The following is a 25346-nucleotide window of genomic DNA, read 5'->3' on the forward strand; positions in this document are numbered from 1 at the left end:
AAGTATTTACCAACATATGACATTTAAAATTTATTACAGATAATTGTAGTTTTGTTTAAAAAAAAGTCCAAATCTCATTTACCTCACACGATCTTCTTTCTCAGAGCGTTTTCTTCCTAGCCCATTGATTTCTTTGTATTTTACCATTTTATTTCAACATCGACCTTCTTCCTGAAATCATAATCGGTGCCCCATCCGTAGTGATCATACACGCTCGCTGTCAATATGCAACCTATGACATTCGTTTCGATCTCCTTCTGCATCTACTCTAATAAATGAAGGTTTTTTTTGCCACATGTCACATTCTCATTCAATTTGCCAAATATCATTTTGTGGTTATTTTGAATTAATTTTTTTCCACATGTCATTTCATGAGTTTTTTTTATTTTATTAAATTTCACATAATATTTTAATGTAATAATTATAATAAATGTAGTAATAAATGAATATTAATTTCATTAATGAACTTACCTTTTAATTTCAAAATTTCCAAACTAAAGCTCATTAGTTTTATTTATTTATTTATTTAAATTGTTTAAATTTAAAAGATAAAAAACATTTCAGTTATAATAATTCATTATTTTCTTATTTTTCTTATAAACTCAAAGTTTTCAAATATTTTGACATTTATATTTAATTTTTTTTAATTAACCCATATAATACATGAGTCTCACAACTAATGAAATAATAAGAAAAAACCATGTGACATAATGTATTAGAAGATGACAAGTGACAAAATCATTTTTTATTTATTAGAAAAGATATAAATATTGTTTTATTCAAAATTCATGATGACGGAGCTATAAGCAACAAAAGAAAAACATATTAATTATTTAAATGACTATTGTTTTTTTAAAGATAATGGATCTATTATTTTATTTTATATAAATATTTTTCTACTTTAAGAACCAAAGAAAGAGATATTGTAATTCACGACAATGTGGACCTAGACATCCTTTTTGTGTTAAGGGTTGTACAAAGAATTAACATCTTATTATGTTGCATTTTAAGATTTTATCAAATTATAATATTGTATTTTATTTTTTTAATGTGAAGGTATTGTTGGCATCTCAACTTAACTATAGTTAGAAAATATTTTATAATATAAATTTCAAAATACAATAATGAAAAAAAAAACTACCATTTTATAATGAATAAGGAAAACACAAATATATTACTATTTTTTACATATAACTTTTTTTTTTATTAATTTATAACCTATAATGAAAAAAAAAAAAAACGGGTTATTAATTTTTAAAGAAACAAAGATTAGAGAAAAAAAAAATGTTCTTGTTTTATACAATTTGGTTGGGGAAGGAAAAGACATTGGGATCAAAAAGTCAAAAGTAGCGACACTTGGACCTTCACAATCAAACCCCCCTCTTTCTCTTCCCCAATCTCTATTCTCAACTCCATTTCTATGCTTTCGTAAGGCTTCCGCATCACAGTGACTAACGAAGAAGAAAGAATCAGCAACACCCCATCACTTGTGATTCGATTATTCAATAATCAAGTCAAGACTTGTATACTTTTTGGATTTGGGTTTCTACTAAACTAAACTGTAAGCCCTCCAATTCCTTAATCACTCTCAATCACACTCGCACGCCATAAGCTCCTGATTTGGAGTTGTTCAATTGTCTTTATCAGAGCTCATATATATGCAACACACAAGAAAGTTCGTCTTTAACTTTGCAAACTGTTCTAAACCGTCAACCCATGTTGGGTACAATTCTTTGACTTCCATTGAAAAGAGATACACTTTGACTTTAGATTCGCAACATGTTAGTTTTAAGTTTCAAATTGATGTGATTTGATTTTGAAGAAAAACTGTTGATCGATGCTTCTTATCCAAAGCATACATAGAGTGGCTTAACATATTCAATTGACTTGTTGGAAGTTAGGGACATATAAAGCAAATGATATGGAAACACAATTTCTGCAAGTTTGGTTGATCATTTTCCTATACCACAAATGCCCCATATGAACTATTGAAGAGCCTAACATATGAATAAAAGGATATTCGGATGTGTGTTTAAATTAATTGCTATGATATTGTTTGGCAGCTATCAACTGTGATCTATTCCATTTCTCATAAAACACAGCAAGATTCAGCATCGCTCTTTATCAAGAATCCATGATGGCAGAACTCAGTCCAAGGACTGATACTTCCACTGATGGGGACACTGATGACAAGGCTTTGGGGGTAATACTTTAACCAATTCACTTGAAACTTCCCTTTCGTTCATTCTATTCTTCTATATAAAAGATATAGGAAACTTGAATCAATGAATCATGATCTGCATTAAACTTTTACTTAAAAAGTTGATGTTTGTTTTCTCATGTCAGTTCATACTCCACTGTGGCATAAAGTTAAGTGAGAAGTTATTGGGGTAGTCTGTAACTTTGGGTTTAGGGTTTTACAATTAGGGTGCAAAACATGAACTTTATAAATGATTAAATGGATTTTTTTTTTGCTAATATGTTGTGTATGTGATTATGATGCAGTTCCATAGTGGTCAATCACATGGGCTTGTGGTTTCTGATGCCAGTGACAAGTCAAGGGACCAAAAGGTCTTTATGTTTGTGCTATTTACCATTTTTTAGAGTGTTAATAGATACAAAAGGAAAAAGGAAAATGTTGAAAGAAAATACTAATTTGTTGTTGAACTATAATGAATCTTCAGACACTTCGTAGGCTTGCTCAAAATCGTGAAGCTGCAAGAAAAAGTCGTTTGCGGAAGAAAGTAAGTTTCTTTTTTGTTGCTCATTTCTTCATTTATCTTGAATCTTTGATTTGAATTCATGTAGTTGGTTGCATTTCTCTAAAGGGTTATATGGGGCATGTTGAATGTTACTCTTTCATAGATTGACCATTGATTAAAGACTAAATCTACTTAAAAGTTTGCCCATATGGTTGTTTCTAAGGTCCCATTTATGATTATGTACTAAAAAAAAAATTAAAAACACCTCTTTTAAGTAGAAAGTGGATGAATGTGGTGTATCTTGAAAGAAAAAAAAAGAACTAATGGTGTAATAGAAATAGTTTATGCAACATTTGTGAAGTTTAAGCAGCCAATATTTAATTAAGTTGCTATAAATTTAAATCATTTGGTGTTGTAACATAATGTATACATTTTAGTATTGGGACAACAAGACTTAGGGGGTGTTTGGAATTTGTTTATTTAAAACAACCTATGCTTATTTGTAAAAGTCCTTATTAGATCATTAATCCCTTCATCCAATAAAATTGCAACATTTTCCATTTTAAGTTTTCCCAAAAAATGCAACATCTTCTTTTATGTCAACTCTTCCATCCTGATTTACCTTTTTGCCTGTTGGTGATTATTAATTGAAAATAGCAACTTCATTTCTGGTCCAAAAGTTTTCTTAATTTTGTCCATACTAAGAGGCAATTTTAGAAATTTGATCAATAATTTCAAAGAAAGAGTGAAAAGCTTAATTATTTCCGAAAACAAAATCATACATATATAGGCATATATGAGCCTGTAAACCCTAATAGAATAGCTTACATAAATAGAATAAGTACAATAAAGGAAACACTATCTTCTTGATATTCTTCAATATATAGAAAAATTAAGTAAAAGATTCTTCAATAATTAAACATTATCGTTGAAGTATGTGCCAAACTTACTTAGTGTTGAATTATTTTATACCCTTTTTCCCATCATGAGACATTCCTTTCATTCACCAACTATTTGATGTTGTAATGAAGTTATTGGGTGGTTGTTTTAGGCTTATGTTCAACAACTTGAAAGTAGCAGAATGAAGTTGAGCCAACTTGAACAGGAGCTTCAGAGAGCTAGGCAGCAGGTTTGGTTTGACCAATCTTATCTAAAGACTACAAACAACAAAACAAATTGTACTGTGTTTGGCATGCATTGGACTGAGACTGGAACTGATGTCAATAAGACAAAAATTTGTAAATTTTTTTCCCACCCAAAAAGCTGCAACGACAAATACTCGCTCTTGATCTCTTGTTTGTGCAAAAGACGTGAATGCCCTCCTCATACTCATCATGGACAATAATAGCTCTAGAAAGCTTTGTTACACATAACAAGATCCAGAAGAAGACGAGGATTAGGAGGGCATTTATGTCTTTTTCACAGAAGCGAGTATTTGTCCCAAATGAATGAAAGTATGTTGTTATTTTTGCATTTAACCCGAAAAGTTGCACTCACTTGTCTTAATACTTCTCCTTTGCTGAAAGGGCATCTTCATTTCGAGTTCAGGAGAACAATCTCAATCAACCAGTGGAAATGGTATGATCATGTTGCATTATATCTTTGTTATGAGTAGTTTTGGCTTTAAAAATGACATAAATAAATTTATAGCAATCACTTTTTGTTGTTAATAGAGGTGTTTAAATCATAATTTATATAATATTCAACCCTTGAAAAGAAAATTGTAATCAATTTGTTAACTTATTCATACTTAACACTTTTGTGTTGTTTTTATAACTTAGTGGACTTAATGAGGACATGACTCAATCCAATAAGCTATTCATTGATGTTTCTTGTGATTTAATGTAGAAAAAACGATCTAATAGAAAAAAAAAAGATGCTTTCCCTATTAAGTTCTACTACCCTTTCACACAATTTCCCTCGTTTTTTGCTTACATTTCCTTGAATACCTTTTGAACATTATTTTTTCACACTTAATGTATGATTATATTAGCTATATTGATCATGATAAAAAAAAGTATGTACTATGTAGGGGCGTCATCTTTTCATGTTGAGTATTCAAGGTGGCTAGATGAGCAAAATAGGCGAATCAGTGAGCTGAGAGAAGCTGTTAGTTCACATGCTGCTGATGGAGAACTTCGGCTCATTGTTGATGGAGTCATCACACATTATGAAGATATTTTTAGAATAAAAGGTGATGCTGCAAAGGCAGATGTTTTCCATATTTTATCAGGCATGTGGAAAACCCCTGCAGAAAGATGTTTTCTTTGGTTAGGTGGATTCCGTTCTTCAGAACTCCTCAAAGTAAGTCTAATATCATGCATCATGTCACTGGACCTCTAAATGCAACAATCAACAACACTTTTTCTTGTTATAGGATTGAAAATTGCTTTGTATTTGAATGACATTGCTATAATTCGGTAGATTTTTTAATGTACAATGTTGTAATAAGAAGAAATGAAAGTAGTATAGTATGCTCGTATTAAACAAATAAATGCAAGTATTTTGCTATTTTACAATTTATCCCTACAAGAGATTAGTTACAAGGGAAATGGATTATATATGAAATTAATCAAAATTGGACAAAAAAGTGGATTTTATGATTTTATCCAAATAAAAGCAATTTTCACTGCTCGAATTGGATAGATTTCTCAAAAGTTTAATGTCCTAATAACAAAGTACAATACTAGAATTAGGTATCTTTTACAATGTCTTGATGAGAAAAAAGAATAAAAATACATTACTGAAACAAAAAAAAAAAAGGCTAAATGCAAAAAATAGCAACATACTTACATTTATTTGAGTACTGTAGCATCTTTCTATTACAACTTTTTAAAAAGGCTAATAGGGGTCAATTTCAACCATCCATATATGTTCAAATGGATTCGGAAAAAAAAAATGCAAACTACATTGGCAAGAGTTAGTTATGAAAATAAATTGATTATGGTTTGTTTGATTTGCAGTTACTTATAAGCCAATTGGAGCCATTGACAGAGCAACAGTTATTGGCAATCAATAACTTACAACAAACATCACAACAAGCGGAGGACGCGTTATCACAAGGAATGGATGCATTGCAACAGTCTTTAGCCGAGACATTAGCAGGCTCCCTTGGTTCATCCTCATCCTCGGGTTCCTCAGGCAATGTAGCCAATTACATGGGTCAAATGGCTATGGCTATGGGTAAACTTGGAACACTTGAGGGCTTCATTCGACAGGTCATATACATAATTAGGTTCATAAGTAAGTATTGTGTGAATGTAAGAACAATTATGAAGCGTCTGATTGATTCTTGAGAGATTCTTTCGATCTGACGCTTCAAAATTGTTTTTACATTCACACAGTATTTGTGATTTTCAAAATAAAGTAACCCACCCGTTATATTATATAATATTAAACAGGCAGACAATTTGAGGCAACAAACCTTGCAACAAATGCATCGGATCTTAACAACAAGACAATCGGCTCGAGCACTTATCGCCATTAATGATTATTTCTCACGTCTTCGAGCTCTTAGCTCATTATGGCTTGCACGCCCTCGTGAATGAATCATCTTCACTTCACTTCATCATTTACAAATCCAACAAACACAGGTGAGATTAGACAGACATCAAGTTCATTAAGATCTTGTTATCAAGAGCCACTTAACTTGTATTTCTTTGCATTTTCTTACCGATTAGTTGTAGCAAAGTTGTGTCTTTGTTGTTGACACTTCTCAAAGCTTAGTATTTAAATTTATGTTTATTCTATTAATTTAAGTTGAAAAACAAGAAACTGATTGATGAGTTGTTGACATGTAATCAAGTCTTCCCGGTTGTAGTTATGAAATCACTAATTTTCTATAGGAAGATCTCTCATTAAACAATAAACACCCTGTTAATTATATTTTCTTGACTTGTAATTTTAAAAAATTCAAAGCTTGAAAGACCTTATGTGTTATGTAGTTGAATATATACTGGAGTATTTCCAACAAACATGCTGAGTTTGCATCTTTTTTTTGCAGTTTTATGAAAATTATTAATCAAATATAATATTTTTCTAGTCTTTAATTACATCGATTTTTGTTTAAATATAATCACATTTATGTCGCATAATTTAATTTTAGTAGATGACAAGGATGCTATTTGTGTGTAGATATATCAAAGTGCAATGGTCATATGCACATCAAATTAATAAGTTTATAGTTCATGTGTGTGCGAAAAACATAAATGATTACATGTGTAAAAAAACATCAGTGTATGGATGCACTTTAGGCGATGAGACGACAATGACATGAACACAACGAACAAGTATAAAGGGTTGTTTGGTAGCCTCTTAATACATTAAGTATCTATAAAATTCATAAAATTTGTACATCAACTTTGGTTGTGGTTCTTTGGTTATATTACCCTCACGTACACTTCCTATATATCGGTGCACAACAATGACATGAACATGCAAAATTAGATTATGTAAAAGTATATTACGGGCTAAATTTGAAGGTGATATTTTTCATTGGCATAATATTCTAATCTTCCTCTTTTGTGTCCACAATAAGGAGTTGGTAAAAACCAAATGCTTGCTCTTTAGACCATTCTTTCACCCAAAATTTGGTTTAAACGTGGTTATAATTAATTTTATTAATCCTCCTTTTTTTGCCAAATCTTCATAAGAAAAAATGGATACAAGCTTGTTATATGTAATGCCATGTACATGGAGGTATGTATAAGTTGAATGTAAGAAAACTAGGAACCCTTGTGCATCTATCCCTAACCATTGTCTAGACGTGACATCTTATAGGGGCTCATGGCCCACCGCTTTTCAGCTTAATGATATCCATAATACCATCAAGAGTTGTGTACTCACTCACTCAGTCCCATAAGTCGTTATCTTCTGTTCTCCGATCTCTCTCTTTCACATTATTTTCCAATCAATTGTTATATAAGTATATAGAGATGGAGATAAAGTTGCATATGGAAGAATGTTGTTTCGTGAAGAGAATAGCAACAAGTAAGAGGTGGCGATGTTTTAGATGATTCAATCATATGACTAAATCTGTAATAAGGAGTTTGTTTCAATGAGAGAATTTAAGGAGTTTGAATTTTGAGGAACAAAGATGAGCTATATGTGTGTCAATGTTAGTGGGAGCACTGTTGTCACCCTTTTAATGTATTTTGATAATACGCAATTCATAAGAAACATAGAAGGATTGGTCTTCATTTTATACTATAAAAATAGATAGAGATCCACCCCCTAGATGATCCTATATCATGGAAATCACACCCCATGATGCTAAGAATATGTGTCAAAAATGAACTTCCTTCGTGTTTTCATCCAAACAACCATGAACATGCCAATTTCTCCTTTCTTCTTTAATCTATTTTAAACCAAAGTGATCAAATGAAACCATAGAAGGGTTGGTCTTCATTTTATACTTTAACTAATTACAAGTTGACCCTAAATCTTTCATAGCCTATGATTCTTCCTTTCATTTAGAGGTTGCATGAAACACATTGAATGCTAACTGTTTCAGAGGCCGTCTCTGAATGCATTCATAGGTTATCAAACAACCCTTAAGATGGCGATGCCACAAACTTGTAACTTTTATCCCATCAAAAAGATAAAATTTTGTCTCATTGACCTGAGTCTTCGTCCTAATTCAATGCATGTCAAAACTTATCTTGTATAAAAAATGGGGCCTACAAGTTGTTTTGTTCCTTAAAAATGAACTTCATCATCCAAGTGACATTTGGCAACTGCCTCCAAGAGTCTGATGAGTGCCTCTAATTGTCGAAAAAACATTGTCATGCGATATGCAACTCGACTTCCTGGAGCATGTTCAACAATGTCATGACAAAGAATGAAATCTAATGATTTGGGAAGGGATCATGCATGTATTTCCTTTGATGTTCCTTGCATCCCGACCCTCTGTGAATCTGCAAATTTACTTTCTTGTAAAAAAAGCGTCCATCTTTTTTTCTTTGAACACAATACGTTAATACATATCATAGGCTATGGATAAAACAACAATAAATGAAGTAAGCACCAAAAGCACTATTCCTTCTCTCAACATCAAATGATTGTCAAATCATATGACAAATACACAAACAAACCTCAATGTATTTATATTGTTGCTCAACATTTTTTAAATTGACTCTACACTCCAAGCACTTGAAAGAAAATATGGCCTAACCTCAATCACCAAGAAGTTGACGAATGACAGGAACTCGATCCAAAGATACATCAAACAAACCCAGACAAAAATAAATACAGGCCAAACAAATTACCAATAAACCTTAAAACACAATAATATAAGATTTAATACATGCAAATTGACACACTTATCGAGTAAAACAATCATTAAAAAGGTAATGAACATATGCCATACTTAAAATGATCTATATATTTAAGACCCACCAACAATAACAAAGTAATAATGTCAAAAAATGACTCTACATGAGCTCTTTAACTCCATTTCACCACATCTCACAAACCATATGAGCTAATTTTCTAAAATTAACATCTCTCATTCGTTCAAATTATAAGACTGATAATGTCCTATGTTTGTTTCTTCAAAACCACGTTCTTGTCCCTCATAAAGAATATTGGAAATTTTTCCCACTTGAAAGATCTTACGTGAGAACCACATATTTTATCTTTTCTCAAAATCCTAAAACCTATCTTGTACTGTGATCCTTATGTTTAATACAAAAACTTATTTGATTAAAAAATATCGATCAATTTCAGGACAAGAAAAATCATGCAATTTTAGTCTTAAGAACTACTCTTCGAGTTCATGTTAATGATTTATGAAAGCGAATTAAAGAACCAAAAAGTATCCTGATAAGAAACACACCATTAAAGGCTTTACCGATGCATCAATAATGAAAACATGTCAACCTTAACCTCAAACTTATATGCCCGAAGTGATATTACCAAGTATGTAATTGTTTATCCCAATATCTCATGAACAAACACTTCGGGTGATAAGAAAATGGATTTTGTATGATTGTTTCAAATAAGTTTCTAATTTCTGATCAAAGATATTTAAAGAATGTATTGTGATAAGATCCTTCATGATTAGTTTTAAACATCCATAGTGAATGATAAAGAGATTTTAAAGAGAAAACATGTCACAAAGCAACAAAGAATATAGAAACAATTTTTTTTGTTGTTTTCATTTGAGATACATGAAATATAATGAAAGCATAGGAAAATTCTAACTAACAGCGAAAATTTTGAAATTTTGTAGCATCCGATTGTATCCGAAATATCGGGAGTGAAGAATATATATGACATTGTTGATAATTTTTTTTGACAATTTTTAGCATACTCGATGGTAGTTGAAGTATCGGGAATGAATAGTAGTTTTGACAGTCTGAAAATTTCCCAAATATGAAAAATGTGAACCGAAAAATGATTTGTAAAAGATACTCTAAGCCTTCAAATGTTAATAGTAATTTTGACCTTTTTCAAAAATGTTTTGTGACAAAAACAAAATAAAATATAAAGCATATTAGAAAGAAAGTTATCTCGATGTCGGAACATAACATGCTTCCATCAAGCCCAGACCATTTAAGGTTCTTTTGAAAGATTGTTCATCAAAAGCTTTGGTGAATATATCTATGATTTGATCCTTTGCTTTTAAAAAACTGAACTTCGATGTTTCATTCTTCCACAAGATATTTGATAAAGTGATATAGAATTGCAATATTCTTTGTCTTCGAATGTTGCACTGGATTGTGAAAAATACGTATAACACTTTATGATTCACAAATTAAAGGAATTGTCTTCATGTTTATGGCATAGTCACGAAGTTCATTTTGTATCCATATGATTTTTGAAGTACAAGCAACAACATCAAATAACAAATAGAGTTGGAGTATTCCAATTATGAAGTAGTATTGCTCGTGTTTGGAATTGATTTAACAACTGGATCCATAAGCATGCTCACGGGAGAACAATTGTAATAGCAATCCCTTTGTTAATTAGTTCAATCCTTATTCAAAGGATTATATTAGCCTCCCCTATGTCCTTCATGGAAAATATATATGAAAATTGTGAAATCCCTCATTTTTGGTTATTTTTAAAACCAATTTATACTCAATTTATAACAAACTCTTTTGTTTAACAATGGAAAATCCTAGATTTCAATTATTTAAAATAAAAATTTATTAATTCAATTATCTCGGGATGTAAACTTGTGTATATCAAACCATAAGAAAAACCCTCCTGGAATAGCAAACAATGTCAAGCACTCTCTAAAGCATCACATACTATAGTATCCACTTAAGACACACATTAAAATAGTATGTTTAGGCCATGAAGCCTAGTGAGGCCATAGAGTTTCGACATATATATATATATATATATATATATATATATATATATATATATATATATATATATATATATATATATATATAGGGCTGAGTTGTTGTGCGAACCAAAAAAAACGTGTGAACTTGCGAACTCATAATCAAATCATCATTTTTCAAAACCAAAAACACAAATCTTCTCGAAATGGTGCATCTAAGCCATATCTAGGCTCAAAACAAAGATTTAACATTTTTTTTTATTTTCGAAATTTGCATGTATGCACAATCAGTAGTCCATAGGATTGCTGATGAGCACGATCAGTAGTCATATGGACTGCTGATGTGCACAACCAGCAACAATATGGACTGTTGATGAGCAATCAGCAGTCCATATGACTGTTGTAACACCAGATTTAATGTATTTTCAGTTTAGACCCTTGGGGTGTTAATGTTTAGCAGAATTGGTCCCTAGGGGGTAGATTTTCCAACTTCAGAAAAGTTGGAGTACGCTGGACATACTCCTTGTATGTTGGGCGCACCGACTCTCTTTGTGACCGCGGATCTTGACCACGTATGTGGGGCGTACGAGAGCTTGAGTGAAACCCTGATTTTTAGGGTTTGCACCCTATTTAAACCTTGTGATAGCCTCATTTGGCCATGTTTAGCCAACCTCCACCTTCCTTTGTTTATAAATCGAAACCCTAGTGCGTGTTTGTGAGTTTTGAGTCTTAAAGAGTGTTTGTTGGTGATTTGTGAAGGAGAAGAAGAAGAAGAAGACCATTTGGATAAGTGTCTTGAGCTTGAAGATCCGGGGTTAGCTCATCATTTGCAAGCTTTTTGAGGTAAAATGCTCACATCTTGATGATCCATGATGTTAGATCTAGTTATGTTGTTATTTTATGCATTTTGAGTCCTTGGAGTGATTGATGAGCTTCTTAGCTCACTCCAAAAGTATTGGTGTTAGATCTAGACTTATTTTGGTCCCCTTATTCATAAAAATGCAAGATTTATGGTGTATCTTGGACCATGCATGTGTTTAGACCTTTGTTAAGCTCTTTTTGAGCTCTTGAGCCCCATTAAGCCATGCATGTGTGTAAAGTTGCCAACTTTACGTGATAAGTGGTCTTATAAAATCAGATATGAGAGTTTGGATTGAAGTCTCAATAGATTAAGTGCTTATTAAAGTGGGGTGGTCAACTGGGGAGTATGATGGGCGCACCAAGCAGGTACGCTACGCGTACTAGCCCCAGAGGGAGTATGCTAAGCATACGAGCTGAGTACGCCCCGCGTACTAGCCCCAGAGGGAGTATACTAAGCGTACGAGCTGAGTACGCCCCGCGTACTCAGCAATTGGGCTTCAGGTTTTGGGCTTCTCGGTTTTGGGCTCATATTTGGACATTAGGAGACTAGGTCCTTGTTGGGCCATCAAATTTCTATTTTTTTTGGTCTGATTTCATTATGTTGGGTTCTTTTGGTTGAAGGCCCATGAAGGGGTTTGGGCCCAATTTGGAAGATTGGGCCATATTTGGTCCTTGGGTGTCCATTTTTGAAATTGGGCTTTTGAGTAGTTGGTTTGGGCCTTGGCCTTGGGCCAAGTTGGGTAAAGGGTAAAATGGTTTTTTACCCTAGTTTCGACTCCTGGTTATGACTCGGGATCCAATTATAAATTGCATGTTGTTGGTGATGATAACGCAGAGATTTTATCGGACGAGTAGACAGATGTTTATCTGAGAGATTCTCGGTAGCTTGAGGTGAGTCTCCTCACTATGTGTAGCTGGTCGAAGGCACCAATGTCGGCCTATGGTTTGTTGTGTTAGGATGATAGATGTCTGCGTGACTCTTTCATGTGTATGCATTTGTATATATACCGAGCGGGGCTCGTTGTCGGGCGAGGCCCAATGACTGTATTGTATGCTATTATCTTTGTGATTATCGCATGTGTTAGAATGATTATATATATATATATATATATATATATATATATATATATATATATATATCGGGTGGGGCCCGATGTCAGGCGGAGCCTGGTGATTAACAGATCTGTAAGCCGAGTGAGGCTCGATGCCGAGCTGGGCCCGATGAAGGGAGGGGGCCAGTATGTGTTTGTTATGTATGGTATGTGGTATTTTGGGGAACTCACTAAGCTTTGTGCTTATGTTTTTTTATGGTTATGGTTTCAGGTATTTTCAGTTTAAAAGGGAAGGGTCCGGCTTGATCGCAGCGCATCCACCCATGTTTCCGCATTATGATGATTTTGGGATTGTACTCTGATAACTGTCGACTTAAAGATAATCAATGTTTTGGTTGAATTAAAATTGAAATTTTTACCTCACAATTTTCGGGATGTTATAAGTTGGTATCAGAGCTTTGGTTGATTGGACCGACCCATAGTATATTGGCATTCCAACCCGTTGGTTGATTGGGCCTGGGGTATTCCAACTCGGCGGTTGATTGGACCCGACATGCTGTTACTGTATATATTATCTGTTTATGTGTTGGTACTTTGGGGGAACTCACTAAGTGTTGGCTTACAGTTTTGGGTTATGTTTCAGGTACTTCGGATGATCGTGGGAAGGCGAATGCGTGACCGTACACATCCTCTTGTTTATGACTTATGATTTGGGGACTCTGATGTTTGAAAATGTTTTGAAAACTATGATTGCAAACAATTTATGAATTTGGGTTGGTTTTAGAAGTTTAAATTTCTTTTGATTTTTATGGGTGCAACATTCTTGCTTCGGATGATCGTACACATCGCATCCTTCCTTGGTTGATTTTGAATTTTTTTGAAAACCATTTAAAAACTTTTTCAGTTATCCAGTTTAAGTCTGGATTCACACAAATGTTCATCCAATTCTCTCAAACCAAAGCTCTGATACCAACTTGCAACATCCCAAAAAATCACAGTAAATTTAGACCTTTCAAAACAACCCATTTACTAAAAAGAAGTGTTTACGAAACCATTGTTTCCAAAGCATTATTTAAAATCAGAGTCTCCCAAGATCCAATTAATCTTAAAACCAAGGATGTGTACGGTCATGCCTTCGCCTTGCCACGATCCTCTAAAGTACCTAAAACAAAACTATAACTATAAGCCAACGCTTAGTAAGTTCCCCCAAAGTACCACCACACAAACATAACAAAACACATATCTTATACAAACAAGCATGTTGGGTCCAATCAGTCATCAGACCGGAATGCCAATATATAACGGGTCCACAGCCATCGGGCTGGATTACCCCTGGCCCAATCAGTCATCAGACCGGAATGCCAATATATAACAGGTCCACTCAGTCATCAGACTTGAATACCAATATACAATGGTCCCACTCAGTCATCGGACTGGAATATCCTCAGGTCCACTCAGTCATCAGATTGGAATACCCCCAATCTGTTGACTCACGCACATAGCAGCAAATTCTCAACCCAACACCATATGTTAACATTTAACAGATAACAAACATATTCAACAGACAGCTAATCATGCAGACAGAAATCACAGGTAGTCCTACAGATCTACGGGTCTACGCATATCAACAGCTATCATATAATCATATAGATCTACCCCATACTCATCATATCATCAATCTAGGTATAATAGGATAACAATCCAATTGAACCGGCCTTGGTGCCTTCGACCCACAAGTACAGTGAGGAAAACTCACCTAGCAGTCTGACAAATAGCTGAACAATACACTGTTCTGAATACCGGCTCTACAGATCACCTATTCAACAAACAAGGACCAAGGCTTAACTATAGATCAAAATAACATTAAGTAAAACTTGGTCAACCCTAGTCAAAGTCAAATTCCATGGTCAAAGGTCCAAAAGTCAACAAGTCTTCACAACGGGTTACGCCCGACGTAATACTAGAGTACGCCCAGTGTACTCTGATGTTGACCTACAAGCGGGGCGCTGACCGCGTATACGCAACATACCTCCAGGTACGCCCAATGTATGTTGCCCAACCCCAAAATTCCAATAAGAGTTTAATCTATTAAGCTCTTCCGCCTAAAACTCAAATCCAAGTCCAAAATGATGTTCTAAGTCATAAAGTTTCCAGCTTTATGACTTTGAGTGGCTATAAAATGCTTAATGACCAAAACCATATGTTCTTAACCCAATAAGACCCTCTAACACATGCATGGGCTAAATATCACATCCAAGATCATATTTTTATGCTTCAAGACACTCCCTGTAACATCCGGATTTCCAGGTATTATGTTTGATCATTTATTTTATGAGTAAAAGAGAGGGACTCGACGAGTTGAGGCGCAGACTCGTCGAGTAGGACCGTGATTGCTGACTGGATTAATGAACGGACTCAACGAGTCGGAAGGGTGGACTCGACGAGTCCGCGCTGTAAATTGAAACCCTAATTCTCGGGGTCTGTGCCCTATTTAAAGGCCTTTATGGCCTCCATTTGCGGCCACTTCACTTCTGATAAACCCTAGAGAGCAGAGAGATCGTTTCTGGAGCAAGAGGAAGGCTAATTCACCATTTCTTGTGTGTTTTAGCAAGAAGGAAGGAGGTAGAACAAGCTAGGCGGGTTGAGGAGCTTGGATCCACTTCTATTTGATCAGAGGAAGCTGTTGGAGGTAACAATCTGTGCCATTCTCGTGTTTATTATGATTCTAGTGAAATCTAGGGTTTTCTTTATGCCTCTTTTAGTTGAATCTTGAGTATGTGAGGTCCCAAGGCGAGTTGGTTCATAGATCTGGACCTTAAGAGGTCCAGAGAGTCCTTACCACTCTGCTTTATGCCATACCTTTTGAGTTATGAGCCTAGGAGGCCATTTTAGAGGTTATTTCACCAAAAGAAGCTTTGGGTGTGTTGCATGTGTACCAAGATTCGACCTTTACGTGATTATCATGCTTGGGAAGGTCAGATCTATAGATTAGAGAAGCAGATCTGACCTTAGAAGGTCATATGAGTATGAACATGGAAGCAACTCGCCGAGTTCATAAGTGGATTCGACGAGTCGAGTCGGGGTTGCCCCGCGATTCGTGACAGGAGGAACCCGTCGAGTGGAAGGATGACTCGACGAGCCAAGAGAGGCTAGAAGGATTCAGAGGACCCGCATGGACTCGCCGAGTCGCCCATGTGCACTCGACGAGTCGGGTCAAAGTTTGACCGTTGACTTTCGTTGACCTTAGGGTTCTGGTCAAGACTGATTCAAGAGAGTTCAGAGAGGGGTAGAATGGCCTTCTACCCAATCTTTAGAGATGAGACTATGAGAGAATATTGATCGGGGATGTTATTTGAATAATAGGAGGAGGCTAGGTCGGGATGTTGAGCACGAGAGTTTATCCGACTTCATTGAGGTGAGTCTTCTCACTATACTGTACCTGGAAGGGTACCTATGTGTGACCAGAAGGTCTTATATGCTATGAGATGTATGAGCTGTATGTTGTTATGTGTTATGTATGTGTTATGTATGTTATGTATGACAAGGACCGGAAGGTCAAGATGATATGGACCGGAAGGTCAAGAGGTTACGGACAGGAAGGTCGATACGGGTAGGACCGGAAGGTCTACCGGGATTCGGGACGGAAGTCCCCTGAGACATTTGGATCGGAAGATCCCACAGAGATATGGTCTGGAAAGGCGTATGTGTTGTATGTGGTATTTTGGGGAACTCACTAAGCATTTATGTTTACAGTTGCTGTGTTATGTGTTTCAGGTACTAGTGAGGATCGTGGGAAGGCGCCGGCATGATCCGTACACACTCATAGAGATTACGTTTTGAGATTCTGGGATTTGTTTGTTATGATGACATTGGATACAGTCTGTTTGATATTGTTTTTTATGATTGAAAATGTGATTTAAAAATGAAAAATTGTTTTGAAAATTTACGTTGTTACACTCCCAAACGTCTGAAAGGATAACTCAAAAGGATTAGACTACCTTAACTCATAATACCAAGCTCATGGGACCAAAATAACCATAAATATAAGGCTAACAAGATCTAAATGAAATCAACATCAAGTTCTGAACTTTTTACCTCCAAATGATGTCTAAAGGGGAGGTACTTCTGGATCTAAGCTCTTTTTGAATCCCCAAGATGATTCCACCACCTTCCCCTTCCTTCAAGGTCACCAAAAACACACACACACACACACAAGGTCAAAATGTCTACACAAGAGGTTAGGGTTTGCAAAGGTCAAGATGAGTGATGGAGGTTGGTGTAAGGAAAGTTTTTGAGGCTGTAGAGGGGATTAAATAGTGCAAAAATCCAAACATTAGGGTTTTCATCTCAACCGTGTATGCCCAGCGTAAACTAGGAGTACACCCAGCGTACTCCAAAAGGACGACATTTTCCTTCATGGGCCATACGTGTAACATCTTGTTCTCATTATTCCCATTTTGAGTTGATGATCAAAGGACTGGGTATTAATAGGCTTTGGACCCTCGAGAGGTTGGGTTTTGGACTTAGTTGGAGTGGTTAAGGTATTTCGGGCAGTTCGAGTATTCGGTTTGTGTTCTGGAATTAGAGGGACATTTTGGTAATTTGTCAGCTCGGGTTGTTATGGAAAGCGAATGTTCCTTCAGGACATCTTTGTTGGGTTATGAGCATTCTAACACTCCTAAGTGTACATGCAACCATAAATACCTTGGATCTATGTTTTCTCTATTATACATACAATTATGAACATCCAAGGTATTATCCTAATCTAGCATACAAAATAATAAATATAACAAGATAGAATACATACCTCTTTGATGTAGAATGTCTTCATGAAGCTTGAGTGCCTAGTGCCCCAAGTGTGACACCTCAAATGGTTCACACAACACCAAATACACTTGGAATAACTTGAGAGAAACTTGAACACTCCTTGAAATCGTCTAGCCCTCACACTCACACATTAGTGCACGATTTCTTGAGCCATGGGATTCTTTTATATGGTGGCTATTAGGGTTACACCATGTAACTCATAACTTTACCCTTTCCTTATGCTCCATGGATTTTAACCTCCATGGGGTATCCATGGGTCACCCCATGGACTTAGTCCAACATAAGGAATCTTGGATCACAAGCCCACATATATAAGAATGAATGATTTACACAATCAACCCATATATTTAATTAGTCTCCTTTTGATCACTTAATTAATTCCAAATTAATTCTTGATCAATACTAATTAAATAACCTTATTAATATATTAGAACTTATAATATATTAACCAACCTTAAGTGTTATTTCTCTCATTATAGTCTATCCAAATGCATGATGCCATGCAACCCAAATGGACCATGCCGGGTCGGGTCAAGTCTTACCAATTATAGTTATGGACTTAGACATTAATCCAACAATCTTATGGTGAGTATGAATTGATATCAGGATGGAGCTTCTCGATACTTTTTATGGATAGATAGATGGTCAGAGTCGGAGTTGTATCGAGAGAGTAATGGCCTTTGGAAGAATTAGGGTTTGGGAAAAACCCTAGTACGCGGGGCGTACCAAGGTGGTAGGCAGGGCGTACCAAGGCAAAGGGGTTATGCAAGGCATAATTAGAGGAACACGCAACGTAGGTGCGACGTTGGGTCGGGGTGCGAGTCCTCGTACGCTGGGCGTACGAGGTGGTACGTTGGGCGTACGAGGGGTAGATTAAAAACCCTAATTTTTTAGGGTTGTACCCTATATAAGCATTATGTTAGCCTCTTTCTTCATTTCCTAAGTCAGCCCCCACCCTCTAAAACCCTCGAATTCGTCCTTAAGTCTTCATGGTGGCATCTTGAGCTTATGGTGTCCATTTTTTGTGTATTTGGTCCATTTCTATGAAGATGGAGCCTGGTGCAACGATGGGGATCATGGAAGAGCGTATGGATCTGGCGTATGTGACTCATTTCCAGCTTGATGGAGGAATAAAGTGTTGAACTTGATCATTGATGTCGACTGAAGAGATAAGACCAAGCTGCTCCGACCACCGACACGAACTTCTCCATAGAACACTACCAAAGAATCAATTCCATAAATACCAAATTTACCAAAATACCCTTGGAAGTCAAACTGGTCAACTCTTGGTCAAAGTCAAAGTCCTCAGTTAAAGTCAACCTTCCTGGTTGATTCTACTCGCCGAGTCGACCCGTCGACTTCCTATACTCAGAAACTCCCATAACACGACTCAACTCGCCGAGTCGCCCCAAGACTCGTCGAGTCCAACGATCTCCGAGTCCCATCCTGCTCAACTCATAGAGTCGTCCCTCGACTCACCGATTAGAGGCTTAACCATAAGAGGTTTAGGTTCCGCGACCAGACTCGCCGAGTCCAAGAACAGACTCGCCGAGTCCCAGGCAATCTTCAACAGACTCGCCGAGTTGTTCTTCCAACTCGTCGAGTCCAAGGCAATCTTCATACAACTCGTCGAGTACACCCATGTGACTCGCCGAGTCTCTCCAGTTCTCAATCCATACAGAGGATTTTCGAGCCATGCAGGGCTCCAATCCATAGATCCACTCTTCTACAGCCTAACCCTCACATAAAGTTGCAAACTTTACGTGAAACCAAGGAGATATAGGCCCAAAACACACTAGGGCTTTGGTTTTAGACAAAGGGGCTTCACCAACAACTCAAAGACTGAAGCTTTATGACATCCTAGGCCATCATGAGTCTAGATCTGGAGTAGCAACCTCAGATCTAACTCTAAATCCGAAATAGATCTCAAAACAAGCTAAAGAACTCCCAAAACAACCACCAAGGATGAACCAAAAGGAAATAGCTTAAGATAAGGGCTCCTTACCTCAGATATGTGCCCAAAAACTGATGTTGATCCCAGATCTTTACAAGCCCCTTGATGCTAGCTTCCAATTTATCAAGCTCCTTCCACCAATTTCCTCTTCCAAGCCCCAATCTCCCCAACAATGAAGCCTCACACGAAATTAGGGTTTTCTGGAACTCTCTGGGGGTTTAGGAGGATGGAAGAGGGACATAAAGTCCTTTAAATAGGGTGCAAACCCTATGATTAGGGTTTTCTCATTCCAGCACCAACTCGGCGAGTTGGTCACTTAATTCGCGATCCAAACCCGCTCCGACTCGGCGAGTAAGCGTACCTACTCGTCGAGTCCCTTCCTTTATTTACACTTAGCACTCTTCACTTCTTGTTCCGAACTTGGGATGTTACAATTCTACCCCACTTAAATTAGGCTTCGTCCTCGAAGCCTGCGGCAACACCAACTTCCGGATGATACTCCCACAATGCATCCACTGATCTTAGCCGACCCATATTCCTTCAAACACTGCTATCGAATCCTTAAAATTCATCTCTTCCCTTGCAGGGTCCTGATAACCGCTTCAAGCCGGCCACCGAATTCCTTTCTCTGATAACAACACTCATCAACTAAGTGCCACCAGAAGACACTATCTTACTTCCGACTTACGCATTCATTCGCCACCTGCGAAAACTGGATACCATTCTAAACCACCGGGTCTTGACCCAGTATTAGCTCACTATCTTTCGCCCAACTGGCGCTACCTTTATCAACTTGCACCGATGGAAACTCATCTCGTTTCCTCCCTGGGTCGAATCCCCTACCGTGCTGACATGATGAAACAATTCACAGCTTCCGAGCAACCCTCCTGAACACCCAACCATAATGTTCATACATATCGTACCTGGCCCAAACAGCCTCGGGCTGGAAAACCAGGCACGCCTACGATGGTCCAGCCATCCCTAGGATGGAACACCACTACATCCATTGCTCATGACCACAACCCTGCTCGGAACAAAGGACCCTGTCCTTGCGTCACCCTCGAACCCTTCGGTTCGATACAACGGAGTGCAACCCACTCACACTTCCCTATCACGATCTCTAGTTCCTTGACCTCCAACTGTAATATCCTTATACAGTCCTCAGCACCGGTCCAGACTACTCCCGAGTTTGTTAACCCGCTGTCTCATCTTCATTTGTCCAAATCTCCAATCTGGAACCACTAACCTCCTCCTTTTCCAAGGAGACTGAAAACATGCCTGCGCATTATTCAACATTGCCACCACCTCAACGAGCAGCCAACCCGTATGTACTTCCATACATCCGGTGCAATCCCAGTGCTTACTACCAATAACTGAAGCACTTCGATCATCCATTTACTCCACTGCCTTCCTTTCGGAGGACCCACACTCCTTCCGGAGCTACATACCTTTCCCTTCCAGGAAATCTACTCAACAACCCTTACCGCACCTATAAGTGCCACTGAGCGAAACTCCACTCTACACTATCCATGTAGAGCAACTGCTATTCTCGAACTCCCATATACTCCGAATCCGATCACATACTAACAAGGCCCACGCACGGCCTCCAACCAACTTCATCATCATGATCAATACTTGGGGCCAGACCATATCGATTACCACTGCATGGCGACATAATCACTCATTCTCTACATACCGATCCACTAACACATACAGAGTCTTCAGCATGACTGGACCGCCTTTCCAGGCCTTCAGCCTATCTGGACCACTCTTAGAACCTTGAACATGTCTGGACCGCCCTCCTGGGCCTTCAGCTTGTCTGGACCGTTCCCTGAGCCTTCGGTCTGACTGGTATGCCTTCCGGCCTTCAGTCTATCCGGGCCGCTCCACACTGTCGTACGTCACCCTGAACCATCCTTCCCGGGAATCTCTCCCATGCATACTGTTCTAGCCCTCTTGGGGTTCCGAACTCCAGCTCCATTCCATATACTCAATTCCCGGCCTAACCCTAGGCCTTACAACAATCAGTCACTTTTTTCGAAAACCATGGTTTGTGCTCCGCCCCACTTGTCTACCACTTGCTCTCACCGATCCACACCCTCGACAAAACACTGCTGAAATCCAAACAGCTAACCATCCGTGGATGTATGTTGTTTCACCGGAGAATTTTCCAATTCTCCCCCACTTAGTGCACCGACTACCAACCACCGATGCCCAAAATCGGCATAGCTCAATCGTCCTTACTCCATATATTCCCTCTTAACCATGAACTGACTCCCTCGGGAGTGAGTAACCTTCATCGAATAACCCTTCCGCCATCGCACACCCGAACTCCAGGAAAGTTGAATCTCATCTGAACACTTCTCACATCGCAAGTGCCATACCCAGCAAATATATCATATACCCGACCTTCCGATCATCTATCCTCTTGGATGCTAACCAACTACAACTCCTAACTACTAAGATCCTCAATCATACTACGAAACATGCGGAACAATGCAGACAGATTACAATACCACATAATCAACAAGATAACAAGATATCACAATGGAAACATACCCACAGCTGCATCTGGCTCTGCCCTGACCTCCTCTGCTGTAAGTGGAATGCGCGTCCCTGAGCCCTCGGAGGCTCCGCTCCACCCTGACCCCCGCCAGTAATCCTCAAAGTGGCTGGTGCTGGAGCCTGCACCGGCCTCGCAACAAGCTGTGGACAGTTGACCCTCAAGTGTCCAACCTGATGACAGTGATAACAAATCCTCATATCCTGTACCGGGGCTAACTGACGGCAATCCCTCACATAATTCCCCTCCCTCCCGCACTTGCGGAACGCACCACCGGACCTACAAACTCCGATATGACCCTTCCCACACTTCTCACAAGTATGGCTGCTCTGACCCCCAACCCTAGAGTCAACGGTTTTGAACCGTTTCGGCGCCGGCTACGACTGCACCGGGGCCTGTCTCTGCTCTCGCAACTGCAACTCAATCTCCAACTCACGCCGCCTGGCGGCCTCCTACAACTCTAACAAGGTATCACACCTCTGCATGGACACGAACTGCCTGATGTCCCTCTTGAGCATACTCAGATATCGGGACATCTGAGCCTGCTCCGAAGCAAACTCCGGGCAAAACATCGCCCTCTCAGTGAACATCCCGGTGATCTCCGTCACCGACTCTGAATCCTGCTTCAGCTCCAGGAACTCCTGAGCCAACCTCTCTCTCTCAACCCGTGGAACATAACGAGTGCTGAACATCTCTCGAAACTGATCCCAAGTAACCGCAGCCCGCTGCACATCCGAATAAGATCCCGTAGTCAACCTCCACCAATCCTTCGCCCCGAGCCTCAAAAGGTTCAGAGCACACCTCACCCTCTGATCCGCAAGGCATGAACACGTGAAGCCACGTCTGACAACCACCTCATAGCAACGATCGGATCCTAAACTCCATCGAAAGTAGGGGGCTTCGTATTATCGAAGTCCCGATACTGAAAACCTCGACCGTTTCCTCCCCCTGTCGATGCTACAGCCGCTGTAGCTGCCGCGACAGCTGTCTCCGCAAGAGCTGCATAGCGCTCATCAAAGTACTCAACCATGGCGGTCTTGATCGACCCAAACATCTCTAGCAACTCAGCCCTGAACATGGCAGCAACCTCATCATGCAGGATCTCGCGAATCTTGGCATCCAACTCATCCGTACTCATCTGACCAATGACCTCGGGTGGTACTGGTCCATCCTGACCACCCTCTCCTGATCCCGATCCCGAACCGGATCCTGCCCTGAAATGTCTCGTAATCGCCATACTGCAATACACCAACAAGACCCTTAGACACATCACATACCCGCCCGGGGAACTATCTCATAACTGATACCCTAGAGAGTTGTGACTTCCTTGATACGCGTATGGGTCCTGTGCTTTCAGTAGTACGGGCCCATACTACCTTCCACACCTACCCATATTTGTCTCAAGTATCACCACAACACTCTAACCATATACACTCACACGGCGAACGCTCAATCCTCACTCCTAGAGGAAAGCTGAATATCTCATATAAGGAAAACCCTAGGCTAGTAGGCATCACATAATCAGGCAATTCTATCATGCAATTCCTGAAATCCCCTAGCCTAGTACTAGCATGCTGTTATAACATATCACATAATCAAATAACTTGTATGGTATTTTGGGGTCTACTTACTGGCTCTGGCTGATCGTACCCTCTGCATCCTCCTTTACTTATTTTGAAAACCTTTTGAAAACCATTTTGAAAATCCATCCTTGATTTGAGACTGGATTCACACGAATGTTCCTCCAATTCACTTAAACCAAGGCTCTGATACCAACTTGTAACACCCATAAAAATTGAGCCAAATTAAAACATTTTAATTCATTCAAAAACCATTAAGTTCATCCATCTCGTTTTCAAAATAGTTTAAACATCAGAGTATCCCCCAGAACCATATCACATAAATCATAAAACATGAGGAGCGGTACGATCACGCCTTCGCCTTGCCACGATCTCCTGAAGTACCTGAAACAATACACTGAAACTGTAAGCCCGAAAGCTTAGTGAGCTACCCCCAAAATACCAACCACACATAAACATACTCATAACATATCACAAATAGCACAGCCATGCGCATCGGGTCTACTATGTGACTGGTCCGCCCGCACCGGGCCTTCAGTCCACCTGGTCCACCCTCCGAGTCTAGCCATGTACATCGAGTCTACAGTGTGATTGGTCCGCCCGCACCGGGCCTTCAATCCACCTGGTCCACTCTCTGAGTCTACAGTATGACTGGTCCGCCCACACCGGGCCTTCAGTCGGCCTGGTCCACTCTCCGAGCCTCGGCACGTCTGGCCCGCCCTCTTGGGGCCTTCCGCCTATCCGGACCGCTCGCTGGGCCTTCGGAATATCCGTTCCGCCCTGGGTATGTTGGCCTACAGCACAAAGCAGGACCCGCCTCAACCCAACCCCCGTCAAACAACCATGTGCACATAAAACCATTAATCACATAACAAATCCTTAACCAGACAAACAGTCTAACAGATCACATAGCATATCAACATCCTAACCATGATTCCGACCTAACCGGTCACTAGCATAACATTACCCTATATACCGGGTACCGACCTTAACCAGGTCACTAACATAACACCATCCTAAATACCAGGATGCAGATCTAGCAAAATAATAACATAACAAACAATACCCGGATTTCCATCCGATAAAGGGCCGGCCTTGGTGCCGTAGACCCTGTCGATATAGTGAGGATAACTCACCTGCAATTGTCGACTGAAGAGATAAGACCAAGCTGCTCCGACCACCGACACGAACTTCACCACAGAACACTACCAAAGAATCAATTCCATAAATACCAAAATTACCAAAATACCCTTGGAAGTCAAACTGGTCAACTCTTGGTCAAAGTCAAAGTCCTCAGTCAAAGTCAACCTTCCTGGTTGATTCTACTCGCCGAGTCGACCCGTCGACTCGTCGAGTTCCTATACTCAGAAACTCTCATAACACGACTCAACGCGCCGAGTCGCCCCAAGACTCGTCGAGTCCAACGATCTCCGAGTCCCATCCTGCTCAACTCATAGAGTCGTCCCTCGACTCACAGATTAGAGGCTTAACCAGAAGAGGTTTGGGTTCCG

The 25346-nt window shown here is 38.9% G+C and overlaps 1 protein-coding gene across 1 annotated transcript; it reads left to right on the forward strand.

The window, feature by feature from the left end:
* Nucleotides 1–1324: 1324 nt before the first annotated feature.
* Nucleotides 1325–6544, forward strand: LOC145114728 (transcription factor TGA2.2-like). The gene is made up of 9 exons (XM_079050804.1): nucleotides 1325–1561; nucleotides 2064–2203; nucleotides 2506–2571; nucleotides 2685–2744; nucleotides 3754–3831; nucleotides 4229–4280; nucleotides 4735–5006; nucleotides 5666–5920; nucleotides 6104–6544. Exons 2-9 carry the CDS (start codon nucleotides 2135–2137, stop codon nucleotides 6248–6250), a joined length of 999 nt encoding a protein of 332 aa, XP_078906930.1. The 5' UTR covers nucleotides 1325–1561; nucleotides 2064–2134; the 3' UTR covers nucleotides 6251–6544.
* Nucleotides 6545–25346: the final 18802 nt, after the last annotated feature.

The sequence above is a fragment of the Lactuca virosa genome, chromosome 5 (genome assembly GCF_052849685.1).
Source record: "Lactuca virosa cultivar CGN04683 chromosome 5, Lactuca_virosa_CGN04683_v6, whole genome shotgun sequence".
In the NCBI taxonomy this organism is placed as follows: domain Eukaryota; kingdom Viridiplantae; phylum Streptophyta; class Magnoliopsida; order Asterales; family Asteraceae; genus Lactuca; species Lactuca virosa.

Bases quoted from the DNA above. Each gene is read 5' to 3' on its own strand.
- LOC145114728 (XM_079050804.1), top strand. From the start codon at position 2,135: ATGATGGCAGAACTCAGTCCAAGGACTGATACTTCCACTGATGGGGAC. The intron at 2,204-2,505 runs GTAATACTTTAA...ATTATGATGCAG, and splicing joins CTGATGACAAGGCTTTGGGG to TTCCATAGTGGTCAATCACA. The intron at 5,007-5,665 runs GTAAGTCTAATA...TTTGATTTGCAG, and splicing joins GTTCTTCAGAACTCCTCAAA to TTACTTATAAGCCAATTGGA.